A 22,621-nucleotide genomic window follows, 5' to 3' on the forward strand; every position below is an offset into this window, starting at 1 on the left:
AACCCCATCCATTCTATCATTCTATGATTCTATGAAAGCTCCTGCTTGGCACAGCCTTGAGAACTCAGAGCACAAACTCCATGACAAGAGTTTCATGGTGTGAACAAGAAAAATTCTGCCAGGAATTTCCCTGCTAAGTCATTGGCCTTATATGCAGGACATTCCTCCAAACCTGGACCATAAACAGACAATCCCTTTACTGCACTTGGATATTCAGTGACCAAGAACAGAGCAGATGATCTGAAGGGAGATTCAAGACAGACCCCAACAAAGAAGCAACACCATTACAGAGCAGACCTACCTTTAATGTTTCCACTTCATACTTCAGTCTTTGGTTATCTGCCTGCAGATCCCTGTTCCTCTGCTCAGCTTGCACTAGCTGTGCCTCCAACTCTGCTTCCAGCTCCCTGCTGCCCTCCTGGAACTCAGCCAGCTCTTCACGAGCCTCCTGGAAGCTGCAAGGAGAGGATTTCAGCACTGGGAAAAGCCAACATCTCCCAAGTCAGAGCACAATCTGCAGCTCTTCTCAAATAAAAGCTGAAAAAGCAGGAGTTTTAATGCACTGAAGTGTCATTCACAGACTTCTAAGGGGAAAAAGAAAAATGGGGAAATGGAGAAGTTACATTAAGCTCAGCTATTAAAGGAAATTAATTCTCTCCTATCAAAACCAGCAGCAACCTTAAATGTCTGTGGGAAATCAAGGCTTTTTACAGGATTCATGGGAGCCTGGAACCACCTTGTACTCCATCAGCTTTCCCAGCTTTCAGAGACAGTGAATTAAGCAAACATTTCACCTGATCTGGGTTACAAACTGAAGAGACACCAACAGTTTCTGCATCTCTGCACTACCTGGAAGTTTAAAACCCATGAGGAGTCTGCAAGCCAGCACACACCCACCTCAGTCCACTGCAGTTATTAAATACTGGAAGTAGCCACTCCACATACTTTGCTTATTAAATTTGCATCTTCACCACAGGTAATTGCTCAGCCCTCAGCAAAGAGCAGAGAGAGCCAGCCAGGCTTTAGGAAACCACACACTGGTGTCTCAGAGAGAATTTCCTGACACCCCAGAACAGCTCAGGGTTCTCCACATGGACAGGCTCCTCCACATTCCCAACCCCTCCCTCCAAAACAAACCCCAAACCAAACTGAAGAAGCAACTTGCACCTTGGGCTCTCAGGGCTTGAGAGAGGTTTTCACTGGCACATGAGTTACACTGAGGGCACACAAAGCTTCCCAAAGAAAACAAACTGGGAGCCTCCTCCAATAACCCCCACTCCAAAACAACCCTCAAAAAGCACAGCATTACTCAAGACAACAGCCCCTCTTGCCACTTTTGGTACCCCGTGTCCCCCAGAAGATACAAACCATTGGTACAGGCAGGACTAGGAGGTACAAAACACTTCAATAAAATGCAGCAAACCCCAAATCAGCCACTTTTCATACCAGTAATTCCACCACAAGAAGCTGGAGGGAACAGTAACGACACAAGGCAAGCCCAAAGGTGCCTTCTCAGGATAAAACATCCAGATACCACTTAAGGCAGCACTTTAATTATCCCAAGGAGCACATGATCATGAAAGGGCTCTCTCTGCTCTTGCTCAAACATGCTCAAAACATAGCCTGGGGTTCCTGGCAGGGTGACACTGTGCAAGAAACACTCAGCTCCCACAAAGCTGGGAATATTAAAGCTGGGAATTTTAAAGCTGGAAATCCTTTACAGAGAATTCTCTTTTCACAGATTCTTTCTGAAATGTTTATTATAATATAATAGTCCTGGTGTGGCCTTGCAGAGAAAGAGATTAAACAATGTCCTGGTCATTAAGAATCAAATCCAGCCTATAAATCCACCATACCTTTGTTTGTACTTCAAGGAAAGCTCTTTCCAATATGCAGTTTCCTCCTTTGGACTCGAGAAAGTTGGGATTTCTTCACTGTCCATGATCAACACGACCTGCAGGGCACAAGCACAGGAACACACTCAGGATAAACACAGAGCCCTCCCAAGTCCTGGGCTGCTCTGCCACTTGGAACCTGCCTCAGGATGGTGATGATCCCCACCAGGAACCATCCAGCACACAGACCTGCCCCAACAAGCCATGGAATTTTACTCAGCTTCTGGAAGTGCAGCAAGGAACAGGACCAGAAATTTTGGCTGTACTTTGTGCCTGCCACCAAAACACCAGTTGATGCCATCTCGGACCACAGCTGGGACTACACTAAAATTTACAGCTATCCCTGTTCCCACTTGAGTTCATAAAATGTTCTTCAGAGATTTTTTTCCTCTGTCACCAACACTGCTGTCAGGGCTGCAAAGGTGAGCAGTGAACGAGGATGGACACTGAGATAACCACTAACAGTGTGTGTGTGGACCAAAATTCAACTTGAGTCGAGTCCTGGCTATCCCTGCTGGGTAAAACCTGCAGGTAACTGAGGTTATCCACAGGAATTTGCTCCCTCCAAGACACACACAAAAGAAGGATCAGCCTCTCATACAATGACATGGTCACACTACACAGCAGAGTTTCCATCCTGCGGGTGTTCAGAGGAGCCAAGGCAGGGATGGCACCCCTCCATGAGGACCACCTTTCCTAGACCTCTGGATGCCACTGGCACATCCCTGCTTGGTTCTCAGCCAGCACCAGAGACACAACCCAAGGTGGGCTTTTTATCCACTGCTCAGGAATGGAGCAACAGAGAAGAGCAACGAGGCTGGAGAAGGGACTGGAGCACAAGTGCTGTGGGGAGAGGCTGAGGGAGCTGGGGGTGTTCAGCCTGGAGAAGAGGAGGCTCAGAGGTGACCTCAGCACTGTCTGGAACTGCCTGAAGGGAAGTTCTGGCCAGGTGGGGGTTGGTCTCTTCTCCCAGGCACTCAGCAATAGGACAAGGGGGCACGATGGGCTCAAGCTCTGCCAGGGGAAATTGAAGTTGGAGATCAGGAAAAACTTCTTTGCAGAGAGAGTGCTCAGGGATTGGAATGGGCTGCCCAGAGAGGGGGTGGATTCCCCATCCCTGGAGGTTTTTCAGCTGAGCTTGGCCGTGGCACTGAGTGCCATGATCTGGTAAAGGGACTGGAGTTGTCCCAAGGGTTGGACTTGATGATCTTGGAGGTCTTTTCCAACCCAATCCATTCTGTGATTCTGTGATTCTAACACAGAGTGCAGGGGACGTGGGGCACTCAAGGCCACACAGCAGTCCCAGAGCTGGTGCAGGTGATGAGGTGGTGGCTGTGGCCCTGCCATGCACAGCAGGACCAGAAGGGCTCAGGTCACAGGAGATGGACCATTGCTGAGCAGTCCTCAGGCAATCCCACAACTCTTTTAGGCATCTTTTTTCCTCCCTGAAAAGCCAAGACTTAAATATTGTCATTGACACCCAGAAACAGAGTAAGGTGAAACCAACTCCTGTGCTTAAATCAGAGACTGCAAACAACATCAGCCTCATTGATCAGGAATAGCTGACCCAGAAGCCCTGACTTTCACACTCTAATGGGCATCACTGTCCTCTCTCAGCAAACTCTGTCCCTTCAGGCTAAAATTGTCACACTGATGTGTCCTGCATCTCAGTGACCCACATTTCTGACACCTCTAAGTGGGACAAAACAATCCCATGCTCCTGTCAGAGGGCAGCCAGGCTGGCACTGAGCTCCAGGCACAGCGGGGCAGGGCTGGCACGGGGCTCTCCAGCTGCCCCAACCCAAGGGCCCCCTTTCATCCAGGGGGTGCCAAGCACCTCAAAAACACCCCAACCCTCACACTGTGCTGATTTAACTTCACAGCTTTACTGGAAATGCAGATTGTCAGGAGTCACATCTCCACTCTGCCCCAGAGAACTGATGGGGTTCCCTTTCCTGCATTTCCCTGGGCTGAAAAACAAACACACCTGGGGAGCCATTCCAGCAACAAATTCCAGACACAGGTTTCTTTGGGAGCAGGTGCCTCAGCTGTTACCAGGGCAGCTCCATCACACCACAGGGCCAAATCCCAAGCCCTGTGCAGAGCCTGTTCCCAGTGGATGTGGAGCCCACGTGTCCCTGCCCAAGGGTGCATCCAGGAGGGCACACACCTGAGGCTCAGGAACTCCTGGACAGGGATTCCAGCTGCCAGGATAAGGCAGAGGTGACCAGCTCAGGCACTACTGCTGGGTCTGCCCACAGAACTGGTCCAGCACTGATCAAGCCCCTCCCTAAAAGCCTTTTCCCTTTCCCTGCACAGCACTCGGCTCTGAACTGGCACACTCAGGAGGGCTGGATCAGTAGCGAGCACATTCTTCCCAAAATAAATGAGCCAAAGCACAACACAGGCTCAGCTCCCACAGCTCCAGGGGTGAGCTGAGCTCAGGAGCTGAACAGCCAAGGCAGCTGTCAGCAAAACCCAGGATGTGGTTAGAAAAAGGCTTGTAGGAGGAAGCAGATTACATCATTTCCTAGAAGTGGCTGAGATGAACGCAGGACTCCTTCCTGTCTGCTGAGGGCACACCCTGAGACATCAACACCCACGGGATCCCTGCGAGCACAGCAGGCTCTGCCGGGGCAGGAAGGGCTGCTGGGCACTCACAAGGACAGGAGACACTTTCCCCCTCACTCCTTTGCCCAAAGACTCCTTCAGACCCAAGGGGGAGGAGATTCACCCTGTCATGGCTCAGGTTCCCCAGCAGAAACCCCTCCTTCACAAACCCACCCAGAAGGACCCAGCTGACCTTTTCCAGCCTGGTTAAACGGGGGATAATTCATGGTTGCCCCTGCTCCATGTCTCCCACCAAGCCTAATGCTCTGAGCAGGGATTTGGGATAAACTGCATCAACACCTGCCCCGATGCCAACACCAGTGTGCACTGCTGAGCTCCAGCAGCCACACAGCTGGATCACCTGTGTGCCCTTCCATGCATGAGGAGCAGGAGAAGGAGAGAACAGCTCACAGATCCTCACAGAACAAGGAGAGAAGAGCACACAAATACTCACAGAAGGAGAGAAGAGCACACAGATCCTCACAGAAGAAGCACAGAAGAGCACACAAATACTCACAGAAGGAGAGAAGAGCACACAGATCCTCACAGAAGAAGCAGAGAAGAGCACACAAATACTCACAGAAGGAGAGAAGAGCACACAGATCCTCACAGAAGAAGCAGAGAAGAGCACACAAATACTCACAGAAGGAGAGAAGAGCACACAGATCCTCACAGAAGAAGCAGAGAAGAGCACACAAATACTCACAGAAGGAGAGAAGAGCACACAGATCCTCACAGAAGAAGCAGAGAAGAGCACACAAATACAGAAGGAGAGAAGAGCACACAGATCCTCACAGAAGAAGCAGAGAAGAGCACACAAATACTCACAGAAGGAGAGAAGAGCACACAGATCCTCACAGAAGAAGCAGAGAAGAGCACACAAATACTCACAGGAGAGAAGAGCACACAGATACTCACAGAAGAAGCAGAGAAGAGCACAGAGATACAGAAGAAGGAGAGAAGAGCACACAGATACAGAAGAAGCAGAGAAGAACACACAGATATTCACAGAAGGAGAGAAGAGCAAACAGATCCTCAGAAGGAGAGAAGAGCACACAGATACAGGAGAGAAGAGCACACAGATACAGAAGGAGAGAAGAGCACACAGATATTCACAGAAGAAGCAGAGAAGAGCACACAGATCCTCACAGGAGAGGAGAGCACACAGACACAGAAGGAGAGAAGAGCACACAGACACAGAAGCCGAGAAGAGCACACAGATACAGAAGGAGAGAAGAGCATACAGATACAGAAGAAGCAGAGAAGAGCACACAGATACAGAAGAAGCAGAGAAGAGCACACAGATACAGAAGGAGAGAAGAGCACACAGATACAGAAGCCGAGAAGAGCATACAGATACAGAAGGAGAGAAGAGCATACAGATACAGAAGGAGAGAAGAGCACACAGACACAGAAGCCGAGAAGAGCACACAGATACAGAAGGAGAGAAGAGCACACAGATACAGAAGGAGAGAAGAGCACACAGATACAGAAGAAGAGCACACAGATACTCACAGAAGAAGGAGACAAGAGCACACAGATACTCACAGACAAGACACCAGCCTGAGAGCTGGCAGATGCCAGCAGCTTCCAACGCTGCCTCTGGCACACCCAGGGCCACAGGCAGACCCCTGGGCTCTGCCAAGCTCTGTCCATTCCCTTGGGATTATCTGAGCACAGGGATGTGCCTGCAGGGAGCGACTCCCAGGCCTTATCAGAACACAGCCAGCCCATTTCAAACATCTCACGTGTGGGAGAGAGGATGCCCACGGAATACCAAGGGTTTAACAAAAACTGCTTTGCTTCAGCCTGCTGCCAGTTGTGCCAGCTCCAGGCATTCCATGAGGAGCTGGGAACCAGCACAGCCAGTCCTTCCTATTCACAGGCTCCTTTGCATACGTGGCACTTGCAGAATTAGGCCTTTGACCAACAACACTGAGGCTTTCAGGACACAGACAAGACAATGCAGCAGCGTCTTCCAGGGAAAATGAGAGCAGTGCCCACTCAAATTCATTCCAACACAGCTTAGCATTCACACAGTGCCTGGGAAAACACAGCTCTGTGGGCACAGCTCCAGCTCCAGAGAGCTCCCAGACAGGAGGGACGTTCAAAGCACGGGGGCTCCTTTCGAGCCCCCCCTACGAAGTCAGTGGGAACAGGAAAGAACTTTTCTGCACTGAAATCACTCTAAAAAACCACAGTGTGTAGGTTAAGAACTTGTCTAAATGCAGTGGGGTTTGTCCAGGACCAATCTGTTTTGCCACCTCCAAAAGCATCCTCAGCACTGTCTGGAACTGCCTGAAGGGAAGTTCTGGCCAGGTGGGGGTTGGTCTCTTCTCCCAGGCACTCAGCAATAGGACAAGGGGGCACGATGGGCTCAAGCTCTGCCAGGGGAAATTGAAGTTGGAGAGCAGAAAGAAATTCTTTGCAGAGAGAGTGCTCAGGCATTGGAATGGGCTGCCCAGAGAGGGGGTGGATTCCCCATCCCTGGAGGTGTTTAAGATGAGACTGGATATGGCACTGAGTGCCTGATCTGGTAAAGGGACTGGAGTTGGCCCAAGGGTTGGACTTGATGATCTTTTCCAACCCAATCCATTCTATAATTCTGTGATTCTTACAAGTGAGAGGTGCAGATACCACAAGAGCCAAAGGCTGAATCCAACAGGCAGCAGAAACAACTAAACTAACACAGACAGGATTTTCCAAGTGACTTAAGGATTCTTGACCCGAACTCTCTGCAGAGCCACCTTCCAGCTAAGCCATGAAAACACAAACACAGCTTGAAGTGTAACAGTGTAACCTCAAAACAGCTTCCCCGGTGCTCCATGTGCCAGGAGGCTGCTGAGAACCTTGGGATGAAATCTGAGACCCAAACAAGGAGCTTGAAATGTAACACGATGTTTCAGCTCCCACCCACCCCTCCCACAGCCCAGATCCACTCCTGCCTGCTCCCGAAGTCAACTCAGTCCCTGAGGCAGCAGAGGAAGGAGAATTGGGAGCACTGCTCACTGTTGCAATTCACCTCTCTCCCATTTAAAACCAGCTTAGAAATATTGCCATGGAAAAGGAATGAATATTATTTACTGCTCATGAACAGGTTGTTTCTCTGCACATTTTCCTGCTTTCTTCCTCACCAACCCTGTTTGCCTGATATCTGCAGACACAAACATGAAAAACCAAGAGAGGCAAAGATGGCAAACCAGAGTGCTGAACTCCCCCATGAATGCTCTGCCATCCTTCCCTCCCCTCAGGGCAATGCCAATGTCCAGTGACCTTTGGAATTAAACAAGTAACCACCTCAAACAGGACTTCATCAAGCAGTTCTGCCAAGCTCACATGGGGCCTGCAGTTCCCAAGGTAACAACTCACTCTACCACAGAAGTGCCAAGTGCCTGTTTTGTGCCACAGTCACCGAGGGCTGGCACCATCCAAGCTGCCAGGAAGGACTGTCCCCAACAGCTCTTCTGCTGCCTCTTCCCCTCTTTTGCTGGTTCACAGGCAGAAAAGCAGAAGAAACCTTGTTTCCATCATCCTTCACCTTCTCAAACCGTGACAACCAACAGGTAACCCCCACACTCCTGGAGCTCTTGATTTTCCCCCCCAAACCCAGACAAGACTCAAAGCAAACACCCTGAGCCCTCTAGCAAAACTGAAAGCAAATGTGAATTGTCTGTCACTTATTAGAAGATGGAAAACAAACCAACCAACCAAAGCCACGGATTGGATTTCACCAATCAATCTGTGCTTGTTTTGCTCCCCCTGGAACAGGAGCTGGTGGATTTCCATACATTTTGGATGCCTGCCTGTTCAGAGACTCAGCCTGCCTGAACCCAACCTGCTCCTGCAATACTATTTTTGAACTGAATGTTCTCGAGTGAACCACAACAAATGCCTCCCTGCCTCTTGCAACAGCAGCACAGGAGCTATCAGGAAAGGAAGAAAAAGTCACAGAGCCCAGAGTCAGCAAACACACCTCCTGCTGCAATAATAAATCCTGCATTTCCAATCTGGACAGCACAGGAGGCAGGAGATAACCAACCTCCTGGAACTTTGTGCCAAGTTCAGCCTGAAAGCCTTTAAGACAACCAAGCAGCTCACAGCAAAGCCTTGTTATCTCAGCAGCCTCATTCATCAAATATAACAGGTCTGCTCTGCACCACAGGGCCAAGACTCCAACCCCTGGTGAATCTCTGATATCAAATCACAGGAAAAATCCCTGCCTGAGGGAGCCAACACTGGGGGGGAGCCTTAAAACCAGAAGAAATGCACTGGTGCAAGAAGACTCTTTGCAGAAATCAACTACCAAAGGGAGCAGAATTTAGTGCTGAAAATATATTAACAAACAGGGGAAGTTTAAGACATTCCACCTGTATTTGTTCCCAACTAACAGCACCAAAATGCCTTAAAAAGGAAACCTGAAGAGGCTGATGCAGGTTCAGTGTGTGCAGAGGTGAAGGAAAGGCCCCTGGAGAGAGGAGTGTCCCAGAACAACCTGGGCCTGACCATGAGAACAGTTTGCTCCCAGCTCCATTCCCAGGGACCCCAGAGGGATGAATCCACACAGAGCAGCAGGGTGTGGGATAAACAGCAAACTGAGAAGGCAATTCAGGCTGTGAAAAGGACACTCTTCATCCTGATTCAGTCTCTGCTCCCTGGAAAGCCACCCCTGGGAAGGTCTGTGAGCCAAGCTGAGCACCAGGAGCGCTGATCCCAACTCCCCAACAGGCTGGAAGTGGAGCTGCCCTGTCCCTGAACCCCCTCTGGAGACCATCCACCCACCCTGCCCCTTCCCCAACTCACAGGTTTCTCTACAAACCTTGAGGAATCCCAGAGCCCCCTCCCCAGAAGCCAGGAATTTCTGCCAGAGCTCAGAACCCCCAGACAGCCCCGGGCCTGCACCCAGTGACAGCACTCTGTGACCTCAGCAATTAACTCTATCCCCACGCCAACGTTTCCTGGCAAGGGAGGGGCAGAGGGGAAGATGCTTCTGGACACTGCAGCCTGCCCAGTGACCAAGGAATTCCAAGGGAAAAACACTCAGCTCAGCTCAGCTCCCTGCCAAGAGCAGTCCATTCTGCTGTTTGACATCCTCCCAGTGCCAGGGGAGGGGAAAACTGGTCAGATACTCCCCAAAAGGCTGGCACAGAGCAGCCCCCAGCAGAGAGGGCTCTGCAGAGAGCACTGGACAACAGCAATGGTGAAAATAAAACCCTGTGTGGAGAAGGAGAAGGAAGGGAAGCAGCACAATCTGCTCCTGAGCTGTGCTGGCACAAGAGCCCTGGATGGACACAGCACATCAGGAAAGGTCAGCTGTGGTGGGTGTGTGTGGCTGTGCCCACGGGGCAGTGCAGCACAGCACTGAACACACTCCTCTGTTTATCTTCATCGTGCTTGTGGCTTCACAAACATCAAGGACTGCAAAAATACACCATTTCCTTCCTCGGTCTGACCTTCCTGGCACTTCAAACCCAACTGTAACAGACTGAGGGAATAATCTGTACTTTGTTGCTGTACTTTTTGGCAGTTTGCTGCCAGCAGTGTCTCCAGAGACAAGACTCCTTGTGGCACCAAGGTCACAGACATCATCAGTCTCCTGCCTGCTCTCCACTTTCATCTTTTGCTTTTCCTTCTCCACCAAATGAGGAATTATCTTACATACCTGCAACCTCTAAAGAGTCAGGGAAGAAAAAAACACCTGAGGGCTTTCCCCTGAAGAGGGGGGAAGGCAAGTCAGTAACTCAAGCACTTTGTGTCTGAACACATCCTTCAAAAATCCAGCAATCTTGGGTTATAACCCTCTGGGACTCCAGTGACACGCTGGATTAAATCCCCACATGTGCAAACCAAAGGGCTCTGAGTATACAAAGGAAATACATAAACACAGCCCAGGAACAAAGCAGGACACAGGATCTGTCCCAGGGCAGACCTGGCACTATTAATCCAAAATCCACATTACCTGCCCACACCTGGCATGGCCTGAGCAGCCACGGTTAACTGGCACTGCCAACCAGCCTGTGTGTGGACTGACACTGCCAGCACACCAAATTTACCTATAAATGTATAAATAAATACAGACTCACAGAACCCCTGAGGCTGGCAAAGCTCTCCCAGCCCCTGGAGCCCACCCTGTGCCCGATGCCCACCGTGGCAAAGCCCTCCCAGCCCATGGAGCCCACCCTGTGCCCGATGCCCACCGTGGCAAAGCCCTCCCAGCCCATGGAGCCCACCCTGTGCCCGATGCCCACCTTGGCAAAGCCCTCCCAGCCCCTTGAGCCCACCCTGTGCCTGATGCCCACCTTGGCAAAGCCCTCCCAGCCCCTGCAGCCCACCCTGTGCCCGATGCCCACCTTGGCAAAGCCCTCCCAGCCCCTGGAGCCCACCCTGTGCCCGATGCCCACCTTGGCAAAGCCCTCCCAGCCCATGGAGCCCACCCTGTGCCCAATGCCCACCGTGGCAAAGCCCTCCCAGCCCATGGAGCCAACCCTGTGCCCGATGCCCACCTTGGCAGAGCCCTCCCAGCCCCTGCAGCCCACCCTGTGCCCGATGCCCACCTTGGCAAAGCCCTCCCAGCCCCTTGAGCCCACCCTGTGCCCGATGCCCACCTTGGCAAAGCCCTCCCAGCCCATGGAGCCCACCCTGTGCCCAATGACCACCGTGGCAAAGCCCTCCCAGCCCATGGAGCCCACCCTGTGCCCAATGACCACCGTGGCAAAGCCCTCCCAGCCCATGGAGCCCACCCTGTGCCCAATGACCACCGTGGCAAAGCCCTCCCAGCCCATGGAGCCCACCCTGTGCCCGATGACCACCGTGGCAAAGCCCTCCCAGCCCATGGAGCCCACCCTGTGCTCGATGCCCACCTTGGCAAAGCTCTGCCAGCCCATGGAGCCCACCCTGTGCCTAATGCCCACCGTGGCAAAGCCCTCCCAGCCCATGGAGCCCACCCTGTGCCCGATGCCCACCTTGGCAAAGCCCTCCAAGTCCCTGCATCCCACCCTGTGCCCGATGCCCACCTTGTCCCCCAGCCCAGAGCACTGAGTGCCACGGCCAGTCCTGCCTTGGGCACCTCCAGGGCTGGGCACTCCAAACCTCCCTGGGCAGCTCCTTCCAAAATACATAAAAGCCTCCCAGTCTCTTTTCTGCCCTTGGACAGCTCCTTCCTCTCACAGTCACTGGTATCTCTAACAAAACACTGACCTTGACAAGGCCACCAACACTCCTCAGTGTCCAGGAATTGCTTCTTGCAAGAGGAGGGGGAAGAAAAAACCAAAACCAAAAGGAAGATGAAACTAAAACTCCTCGAATATCCCGGGAGCTCCTGCACAGCTGCCTCACACATTTAAGCACCTCTGAGGGCAATACATGTCACAGGCAGCCCAAAGTGTGCCCTCCTCGGTGAAGCCAGGCGGGTTCCAGGGGGGCAGGGAGGGCCTGAGTCACCGTGGGAGGGAGGGACAGCTCTGTCCCCAGGGCAGGGACACTGTCACGGGAGTCCCTCGGGGGTGGAGCTGCTCCTCCCGCCCTGTCTGTGCCACTCGGGTCATGCTGGCACAGCAGGGCTCGGTGTCACACGGACCGAGGGGGCTGTCGGGGCTGAGAGGGGGGTGGCAACACCATGAGAACAACCACAGGGGATTGCTGAGAAACGCTCAACAGAGCTCACCGTGGTGGCAAAGCCCTCCCAGCCCATGGAGCCCACCCTGTGCCCGATGCCCACCTTGGAAAACCCCTCCCAGCCCATGGAGCCCACCCTGTCCCCGATGCCCATGGAGCCCACCCTGTGCCTGATGCTCACCTTGGCAAAGCCCTCCCAGCCCCTGGAGCCCACCCTGTGCCCGATGTCCACCTTGGCAAAGCCCTCCCAGCCCCTGGAGCCCACCCTGTGCCCGATGTCCACCTTGGCAAAGCCCTCCCAGCCCATGGAGCCCACCCTGTGCCCGATGTCCACCTTGGCAAAGCCCTCCCAGCCCATGGAGCCCACCCTGTGCCCGATGCCCACCTTGTCCCCCAGCCCAGAGCACTCAGTGCCACGGCCAGTCCTGCCTTGGGCACCTCCAGGGCTGGGCACTCCAAACCTCCCTGGGCAGCCCCTGCCAGTGCCTGCCCACCCTTTCAGGGAAGAAATTCTTCCTAAACTGACCCCACGCCGCGGGTCAGGGATGGCACAGGGATGGCACAGGGGTGGTCCAGGGATGGTTCAGGGGTGGCTCAGGATGGCCCAGTGGATGGCCCAGGGGTGGCCCAGGAGATGGCCCAGGAGATGGCCCAGGAGATGGCCCAGAGGATGGCCCAGATGATGGCCCAGGAGATGGCCCAGATGATGGCCTAGAGGATGGCCCAGGAGATGGCCCAGATGATGGCCTAGAGGATAGCCCAGATGATGGCCCAGGAGATGGCCCAGATGATGGCCTAGAGGATGGCCTAGAGGATGGCCCAGGGATGGCTCAGGGATGGCTCAAGGGATGGCTCAGGGATGGTGGCCCAGGGATATTACGGTCGGGATCCCGACGGTGACACTGCAGTGCCCACCCCAGTTCCACGCCGGTGACACCCCGGTGCCACTCCGGTGACACAGCCGGGACACCGCAATGACACCCCAGGGACACACCGGTGCCACTCCGGTGACACCCCAGGGACACACCGGTGCCACTCCGGTGACACCCCAGGGACACCGCAGTGACACCCCAGGGACACACCGGTGCCACTCCGGTGACACCCCAGGGACACACCGGTGCCACTCCGCGGGCCGGGCCGGGCCGGGGGGGGTCGGTCAGGCCCGCGCAGGGCGGTGGCCGGGCTGGGCCGGGCCGCGCGCTGACGGACACCCGCATTGGCCAATGGGAGGCGGCGGCGTTGAGCCGGCAGCCAATGGCGCGCGGGGGGCGGGCCGTGCCCCGTTGTCAGCCCGCAGCCAATCGCGGCGCGGGGCCCGCGGGGAGCCCGGACAGACACCGGACAGAGCCCGGACTGACCCCCGGACAGACAGACAGACCCCCCGGACAGACCCTCCGACCCCTGCACAGAGCCCCGGACAGACCCACGGACAGACCCGGGACAGACCCCGGCCAGAGCGCCGGACCCCCGGCCAGATCCCCAGAAAGACCTCCGGACAGAACTCAGACAGACCCCGGACAGACCTCCCGACCCCCGGACAGGCCGACAGACCCCCAGACAGACCTCCGGACAGACCCCCCGATCCCCGCACAGACCCGCAGACAGATCCCCCGACCCCCGGCCTGACAGCCCAGTCCGACCCAGCCCTGCCCAGTCCGGCCCAGCCCAGCCCAGCCCAGCCCGGCCCGGCCCGGCCCGGCCCGGCTCGGCCCGGCCCGGCCCCGCGGCCCCGCTCACCGGAGCGCATCCCCTGTCACCGCCGCCGCCGGGGCCGCCTCATCCGGGGACCGACGGGCGGGGCCGCGGCCTGATGCAAGAGCCGGGGCGGGGCGGGGCGGGGCGGCTGTGATGCCGGTTCCGATGCCGGTTCCTGTCCCTATCCTTGTCCCTATCCCTGTCCCCATCCCTGTCCCCGTCCCCGTCCCCGTCCCCGTGCCCGTCCCCGTCCCCGTCCCTGTCCCTGTCCCTGTCCCTGTCCCTGTCCCTGTCCCTGTCCCTGTCCCTATCCCTATCCCTATCCCTGTCCCTGTCCCTGTGCCTGTCCCTATCCCTGTCCCTATCCCTGTCCCTGTCCCTGTCCCTGTCCCTGTCCCTGTCCCTATCCCTATCCCTGTCCCTGTCCCTGTGCCTGTCCCTATCCCTCTCCCTATCCCTGTCCCTGTCCCTGTCCTTATCCCTGTCCCTGTCCCTGTCCCTGTCCCTGTCCCTATCCCTATCCCTATCCCTATCCCGGTCCGGCCTGTTCTTTCCTGTCGGTCTCAGGAACCGTCGGCGCCCCCCGCCTCGCCCAGCGGGTCCCCCCGCTCGCCCCGATCCCACCGGCGCCCCCGGCCCGAGGTGGTCCCGCCCCTCTCCCTGGGCCGTGCTCGGGATCTCCCCCTTCCCCATCCTCCGCCGCTCCGTTCCCGGTGCCCCCCGAGGGGCGGACCCAGGCACGGGCCGCTGGACACCACTCCTCGGGGCCTGGAACATCCATCCCTCGGGATCCGGGACATCCATCCTTTGGGTCTTTGGACATCCATCCCTCGGGGCTTTGGACATCCATCCCTCGGGTCCAGGAACATCCATCCTTTGGGGCTTTGGACATCCATCCCTCGGGTCCAGGGACACCCGTCCCTCGGGGCCCGGGACACTCATCCCTCGGGTCTTTGGACACCCATCCCTCGGGGCCCGGGACACTCATCCCTCGGGTCTTTGGACATTCATCTCTCGAGGCCCGGGACACCCATCCCTCGGGGCCCGGGACACCCGTCCCTCGGGGCCCGGGACACCCATCCCTCGGGGCCCGGGACACCCATCCCTCGGTGCTTTGGACACCCATCCCTCGGGGCCCGGGACACCCGTCCCTCGGGGCCCGAGACATCCATCCCTCGGTGCTTTGGACACCCATCTCTCGGGGCCCGGGACACCCGTCCCTCGGGGCGAGCGGCGGAGCGGGCACGGGCAGCTGCTCCTCCTTCCTCCCCATACCTCCCCACGCCGCTGCCTCTCTCCTCGCACGGCTCGTCTGTCCCAGGGAACTCGCTGTGGGCAGAGGCTTTTGGATGCCCCCAGAGCCCCCCGCTGGCCTTGAGCCAAGCCGGGCAGCCGACAGAGCCCCCGCGACCCCCGCCGTCCAGCCTGGCTGTCTCATTCCTTGCCTTCCCGCTCTGGCCCGGGCTCCTCAGCTGCCCCATCGCTGCCCTCGTGACCCCCCCGCGTGTCCCCGCAGTCCCCGGGCAGGGCAGGGCAGGGCAGGGCAGGGCAGTGTCCCCGCAGTGCCGGGGGGCGGGCCCTGCCCCGCAGCCCGCCCGCAGTCCCTGGCACTGCCCTGATACTGGAGCTTGGTTTGCGTGTTTCATTGCCTGTCCCTGTAATTAGCTGCCGGCCTGTCATTAGCGGCAGGCGGTGCTGTGGGCTGCCCTCGTGCTTCCCTCGCTGACGGCGGCTTGGCCGTGCCCGAAACAGCAGCCGTGCCAGCTGCCCCACCATGGCCACCTCTGTCCCCATACCTGTCCCCGCAGCCTCTCCTGTGCCACGTCCTGCCCGTGGGATTCTCCAGGGTGGATGCCCTGAAGCTTTTCCTGCCTTTCCCGTGGGTGCTTGCAGACAGCCTGAGGGATGGAGAGCACACCCCGCTCCCTCCCCAGCAGGGTGTCCAGCCAGCCCTGGCTGTCCCCTGGCACCTGCCCGGGCCGTTCTGGGTCACCCCGTGTGACCCGGGTGTCGCACAAGGCGACGTGCGGCACCGCACGGCCCCGAGACACCGCTCCTGGATTAGAGGCTGCCAGAGGTGGGGAAGCCACAGCGTCCTGTGAACACTCATCCTGGTGGCAAACTGCCCTTGGAGCTGCCTCATTCCTCCTGGAAACCCAGCCTTGCTCCCAGTATGCTTGTTCCCAGTGTGCTTGTTCCCAGTGTGCTTGTTCCCAGTGTGGTTTGCCCCGTGCTCAGTCACGCCTGGCTGGTGCTGGTGCTGCTCACAGCCTGGACCACCCCACACCCCCTCCACCTGAACATTCCCTTGGCTCTCTGAAACCCCCTCTGGAGGGCAGAGAGGGAGATCGAAGTGGCCATGCAGAATTTGGAGGATCTGAAGGATAGCTGGGAGAACATCTCCTTTCTCAGGATCCAGCCTTGTGCTGCTCCAGGTTGGGAGCAGCCAGTTGGTGTGCTGGGGGACTGCACAGCCCAGCTCTGGGCAGACTGGGTGGCACTGCCATGCTCTGGAGCAGGCTGGGCACCCGTTCCTGTGCTCTGAGGGAGGCTGATGCCCACCACTGCGATCTGCAGCAGGCAGAGTGCTTGGTTTTCCCACTGAACTTCAGAATCCATAAGGAAACGTTGCCTTGTGAATCCCACATGGTCTTGGTGCAGCTTTTTCCTCCCTACAGCTTTCAATGCCAGAGCAGCCCCTGTGGTGGGACAGAGGTGTGGCTCCAGGCTGGGAGGTTTGGGGGTACCTTGTTCTGCTGGATAGTGGTCCATGCTGGGTGTGCAGGGATCTGCCACTTTGCTTTAATGAGCACAGAGATCCTGCCTTGGGAGGCAGCTGGAACTGAGCTCTGAGAGCAAAGAGGGGTCTCCTTTATAGAAAGGCCAGGGCTGTACCTATTCAACCCTGAATTAATTCCTCAAGGGGCATCCATGGAGCAGCACAGCCCTGTTTTTTCTCTGGTGGGATCCTTTAAACCCCATCCTGTGCTTCTCAGTCCCTCCTTCCCAGCCTGGGTGCTTAGATTTGTGAAATAGCTGTGGCCTCTCCTCACACCCCTGTCCCATCCTGCTGCTGACACTGAGCAGCATCTCCACAACCAGAGATGGAGCCACCAGCTCCACCAACGGCCCTTTGACCAGCCGGCTCTGTCCCAGCCCCGTGACAAAGGCACAGCACCGGTGGGGGCCGTGTTTCCCAAGGGTCCCGGTGTTCCTGCCTGGTTAACAGCGATTTTAAGTCCCTGTTTGCGTTGAGGTGGCCCCCATTGTGTGCGGGGCTGTTCCCAGGCGCTGCCGACACAAAGCAGCAGTCACTCAGCATTAGGGATGCACAAAGGCTCCCGCTGCAGCGCCGGGGCTGTGTTTCCCCAGCAAAAACCCCTCTGAAAGGCCGGGGAGAGACACGGATTGGAGCAAAAGGGGGTCTCTCATAGGATGGGGGTCCCGGCGTGGGCAGCTCCCTGGGGCAGTGTGTGGCTGCCAGAGGTGATTTAATCACGGGATGGGTGGGGGGGATGTGGGGACCCGTGGGCAGCTCCCTGGGGCAGTGTGTGGCTGCCAGAGGTGATTTAATCACGGGATGGGTGGGGGGATGTGGGGACCCGGCGAGGGCAGGTCCCTGGGGCAGTGTGTGGCTGCCAGAGGTGATTTAATCACGGGATGGGTGGGGGGGATGTGGGGACCCGGCGAGGGCAGGTCCCTGGGGCAGTGTGTGGCTGCCAGAGGTGATTTAGTCACGGGATGGGTGGGGGGATGTGGGGACCCGAGGGCAGCTCCCTGGGGCAGTGTGTGGCTGCCAGAGGTGATTTAGTCACGGGATGGGTGGGGGGATGTGGGGCAGGGTGGGCTTTGCCCAAGGGGAGACAGGTGGGGCACAGGGCGGGGGTGTTTGCCCTGGGGGATCAGTTATGGGCTGGGAATTACTGACCCAGACACGGGGTCCCACAACGTGCAGGTGCATCTGAGTATCATCACCTTGGAGAGACACTGGAAAAGGTTCAAGAGGGAGAAATAACCACTGGGACGGGTGGTTGGAGAAGGGCAGGGATTTTCTCAGTAATTTCTGTCTTGGAGGGATGTTTGGGACCAGTAGATCTTACCATCTCCAGGAGCATCCAGGCTGGGGGGTCAGAGCTGGGAGCAGCCCAGCCAGAGAGGGGGACACAGCTCTGACTCTGGCAGCTCTAATCCTGTCTGTCTGGACATCCCGGCTGGTGCGACCACCTTCTCACCTTGGCACTCCCGGACTTTTCTCCATTGCATCCTGGACTTGGTTTTCCTGGTGTGCAAAGCTCATCCGAGAGCACCACCTCCTGGGCACGGCCGAGAGCGCCGAGGGGAAGCTGAGGGAAGAGCTTTTGTTACACATTTTGGGCAGTGTTGGCTAAACTGGCATCCTGCTGACGGGTCCCCATCCCTCCCGGTGCCCAATGGACACACCCAGAAGGAAAAAAACCACCAGTTTTCCCATTCTAATTCAAGCAAAGCAAGTGGCACGGGGGAAGATGGGTGAGCTCGAGGGCACCCCAGACCCTTTGAAGAGTTTGGGTGCTCCTGAAGTTGTCTCACTTTTCCAGCTGTGTGGGTTTGTTTTGACAGCATGAAGCTGGATGTAACTCAGACCTTGGACCCTCCATCTGCACAGTGCAATGTTGGGAAAGTCGTTCTTCTTCCCTGAGCTTCTTCCCCAGCTGGGAATATCTCCCTGGGCTGGCATCAGACATGGATTTCTATTTTTTTCTGCCTTCTCCTCATTCCCATCGATGCCAACCACGTGCTGTGTTTGAGCTGGGGCTGGGAAGGGGACAATGGGTTGAACAGAAATTCAGGTTTGGGAAAACCTGGGGGAGTTTGGGAGAACTGGCCCTGGCCTGGAAGGGGTGGGGTGGGTGCCAGGCTTTCCCAGGGGCATGGGCATGGGGAAAAGGTGCAACCAGTGTCACTAATCCAGCATGGAAAGGAGCTGCAGGAGAGAGGGCAGGGGCAGCCTCCCCCCTCACTGCCACCAGCCCTGCCCTGCAGCTTCCCTGGGGACATGGGAGGCCACTGGGCAGGGACACCAACCCATCAGAGCCACCATTCCATGGACCATTCATGGCATTGAGAGAGGACAACACAGACACGGCTCAGGGATCCCCCCCAGAAGGTTTTGGCTCATTTAGAGAGTTTCCAAGGCAGAGACTTCACTCAGCTCTGCCCTGGCAGGTGGCTGGGTTGTGCCTGCATGGCAAAGCTCCCTGAGCAGATCCTGCCACAGGAATTCATCCAGGATTGTCCCACCAGGATCCTGGCCCCAGCTGAGTGAAGGGTTGTGGGACATTGCTCATTGGTTATGGTCTGGGGAAGAGCAGTGTGGATTTGACATGGAAATACGGAGAGCAGCAGCCTCAGATAGAGAACAATCTTCTGGCTTCAAATAAAATATAATAAATACAATAGCATTGTCCCTCCTCCACACCTGGAGCTGTGAGGAGGAAGTTTGGGTGATGCTGTGGAACACAAGAGCTGTCTCTGCAGCACCCTCCTGATCTGGCGAAAGGCTGCAAAGCTCTGCCCAGATGCTGCTGTGGTTGCAGGAAAGGGACCTTGGCCACCCAAAATCCTGCAGCAAGGGCTCTCTGTCCTCCTCTGGGCCAGAAATTCCCTTCATTCACTGGCAGCCACAACCTCAGAACAGAGAAGGTCTCACCTGTGGTCTCTGGAGAGGAGCTGAACCTGGTGCCACCTTCTTGCTTGGATCAAAGCAGTAAGACAGGTGGCCCTCAAGACCACTGGCCTCTGGAGCTGGTGGACAGGGAGAGGGAGCTGAACAGCCCTCCTGTATTCCAGGAGGAAATAGTGACCGACTTACTGAGCCAGCTGGATCCTCACAAGTCTATGGGACCAGACGGGATCCATCCCAGGGGGATGAGGGAGCTGGCAGAAGAGCTTGCCAAGCTGCTCTCCATCATCTTCCAACAGTCCTGGCTCTCTGGGGAGGTCCCAGATGATTGGAGGTTGGCCAATGTCACCCCAATCCACAAAAAGGGCTGCAAGCAGGACCCTGGAAACTCCAGGCCTGTCAGCCTGACCTCCGTGCCTGGCAGGGTTATGGAGCAGTTCATCCTGAGTGCAATCACACAGCACCTTCAGGGTGGACAAGGGATCAGACCCAGCCAGCAGGGGTTTAGGAGGGGCAGGTCCTGTCTGACCAACCAGATCTCCTTTTACGATCAGGTGACCCACCTGGTGGATGAGGGGAAGGCTGTGGGTGTGTCTGTCTGGACTTCAGCAAGGCCTTTGACACTGTCTCCCATAATATACTCCTGGAAAAGCTGGTAGCCCATGGCTTGGACAGGTGTCCCCTCTCCTGGGTCAGGAGCTGGCTGGAGGGTCAGGCCCAGAGAGTGCTGGTGAATGGAGCTGCATCCAGCTGGTCACCAGTGGTGTTCCCCAGGGGTCTGTGTTGGGTCCAGTCCTGTTTAACATCTTTATTGATGATTTAGATGAGGGGATTGAGTCCATCATCAGCAAATTTGCTGATGACACCAAGTTGGGAGGGAGTGTCGACCTGCTGGAAGGCAGGAGGGCTCTGCAGAGGGATCTGGAGAGACTGGAGAGATGGGCTGATTGCAAAGGGATGAAGTTCAACAAGGCCAAGTGCAGGTCCTGCCCTTTGGCCACCCCAACCCCCTGCAGCGCTCCAGGCTGGGCACAGAGTGGCTGGAGAGCAGCCAGGCAGAGGGACCTGGGGGGACTGAGGGACAGGAAGCTCAACAGGAGCCACCAGTGTGCCCAGGTGGCCAAGAAGGCCAAGGGGATCCTGGCCTGGATCCAAACTAGCGTGGCCAGCAGGCCCAGGGCAGTGACCCTTCCCCTGGACTCTGCCTTGGGGAGGCCACACCTTGAGTGTTGTGTTCAGTTCTGGGCCCCTCAGTTGAGGCAAGAGATTGAGGGGCTGGAGCGGGGCCAGAGAAGAGCAACGAGGCTGGAGAAGGGACTGGAGCACAAGTGCTGTGGGGAGAGGCTGAGGGAGCTGGGGGTGTTCAGCCTGGAGAAGAGGAGGCTCAGAGGTGACCTCAGCACTGTCTGGAACTCCCTGAAGGGAAGTTGTGGCCAGGTGGGGGTTGGTCTCTTCTCCCAGGCACTCAGCAATAGGACAAGGGGGCACGATGGGCTCAAGCTCTGCCAGGGGAAATTGAAGTTGGAGAGCAGAAAAAACTTCTTTGCAGAGAGAGTGCTCAGGGATTGGAATGGGCTGCCCAGAGAGGGGGTGGATTCCCCATCCCTGGAGGTTTTTCAGCTGAGCTTGGCCGTGGCACTGAGTGCCATGATCTGGTAAAGGGACTGGAGTTGGACCAAGGGTTGGACTTGATGATCTGGGAGGTCTTTTCCAACCCAATCCATTCTATGATTAGGTGATCCTGGTGCCACCTTCTTGTTGGGATCAAAGGATCCTGGTACCACCTTGTTTGGATCAGAGGATCCTGGTGCCACCTTTTGCTTGGATCAAAGGATCCTGAAGCCCCTGTGCTGAGGGGTCTGAATCACTGGCCATGGGCTGGACTTCTTAAAGCCTTGGAAGAAAAGGTGACAGGCAGTGCTTAGGGACTCACTTGGCCCCTGAACTTGGTTCCTTGTCCTTCAGGCAGTGGCAGACCCAGTTCTGCCACTCAGGAAAGACACTGCCACATGTGAAAGTGGGACAAAGGCACCTGGAAAAGCCAGGCCTGGGAAAGAAGAAGGGGCTGGGGCTGTGATCTGCCAGAATCCTTTGAGTCTGGCGTGGCCAAAGCAGCAAGGGGAGGCAGACTCGTTTTTCCAGTGCCTATGTATAGAGCCATGAGCTCAGAGTTTCCGACTCAGAGAGCACTCCAAGTATGGGAAACAGGAATTTCCACCCCACCTCAGTGCCAGCAGAGAACAAATTGAGGTGGGGACATGCTTGGCTGCCCCAAAGCTGCTCTCACTGACCCAGATCATTGTTCAGCACTGGAGATCTGGGTGTCTGCAAGCAGCCCTGGCACCCCCAGCAGCTTCCAGGAGGCACCAGGCCAGGGGGATGCCCACTCCAGGGGAGTCAGTGCCACCCCTGCCTTGGCAGAATCTCTCTGGAGGGGTTTCAGCCTCAGTTTCTCATCTTCTCAATAAAACTGGGATAACAAGAGTGCCTTGGTCTCCGAGCCTAAGAGAGGTGTGGAAGGTGTTGATGTGCTCAAGGGCTCCTTCCAGTGAGAAGGGCTTCTTGGCTTGAGAGGTCACCCCTGGGTCACCAGGCTGCACTGGTGGGGCTGCACCCACCTTTCACCTTCCAGAAACCAGCCCTGTGTTGTAAGCACTGCAACTGCTGCACCCTCGAGAGGCTGATACTGCTGCCCACGCCTGAGCCTGGCCCTGGCACGGCACCGGCACGTGGAGCCACCCCTGCTGCCCACAGAGGCACTGCAGGCTGGGGTTTGGGTACCAGGGGGCATCTCCCCTCCTGCCTGCCCCACAGACCCTGCAGAACCCTGGGTACCTTGCTGGGGGAGCACAGGGTTGGGATTGTTTCTGCAGAGCCCCAGGGCAAAACCTTCCTGTATCACAGTCACAGCAGGGAGTGGGTTGGAAGGGACCTCAAAGATCATCCCATTCCACCCCCTGCCATGGGCAGGGACACCTTCCACCAGACTTCCACCGTCCAACTTCCACTGATGGGGCAGCCACAGCTTCTGTGGGCAACCTGTGCCAGGGCCTGCCCCCCCTCCCAGGGAGGAATTTCTTCCCAATATCCAATCTCAGCATACTCTCTGTCAGTTTGAAGCCATTCCCCCTTGTCCTCACTCCAGGGC

The 22,621-nt window shown here is 56.6% G+C and overlaps 1 protein-coding gene across 2 annotated transcripts in view; it reads right to left on the reverse strand.

Moving 5' to 3' along the window:
* Positions 1-13,924, reverse strand: part of NDEL1 (nudE neurodevelopment protein 1 like 1) — a 32,662-nt gene extending 18,738 nt beyond the window's left edge. For both annotated transcript variants that reach the window (XM_071573521.1, XM_071573522.1), the window contains exons 1-3: positions 13,854-13,924; positions 1,857-1,954; positions 302-455 (exon numbers count right to left, since the gene is read on the reverse strand). In XM_071573521.1, coding sequence (XP_071429622.1) covers positions 302-455; positions 1,857-1,942 — 240 coding nt within the window. In that variant the 5' untranslated portion in view covers positions 1,943-1,954; positions 13,854-13,924. The remainder of the gene's footprint in view (positions 1-301; positions 456-1,856; positions 1,955-13,853) is intronic.
* Between the last annotated feature and the right edge of the window lie 8,697 nt (positions 13,925-22,621).

The sequence above is a fragment of the Pithys albifrons genome, chromosome 19 (assembly GCF_047495875.1).
Source record: "Pithys albifrons albifrons isolate INPA30051 chromosome 19, PitAlb_v1, whole genome shotgun sequence".
In the NCBI taxonomy this organism is placed as follows: Eukaryota; Metazoa; Chordata; class Aves; order Passeriformes; family Thamnophilidae; genus Pithys; species Pithys albifrons.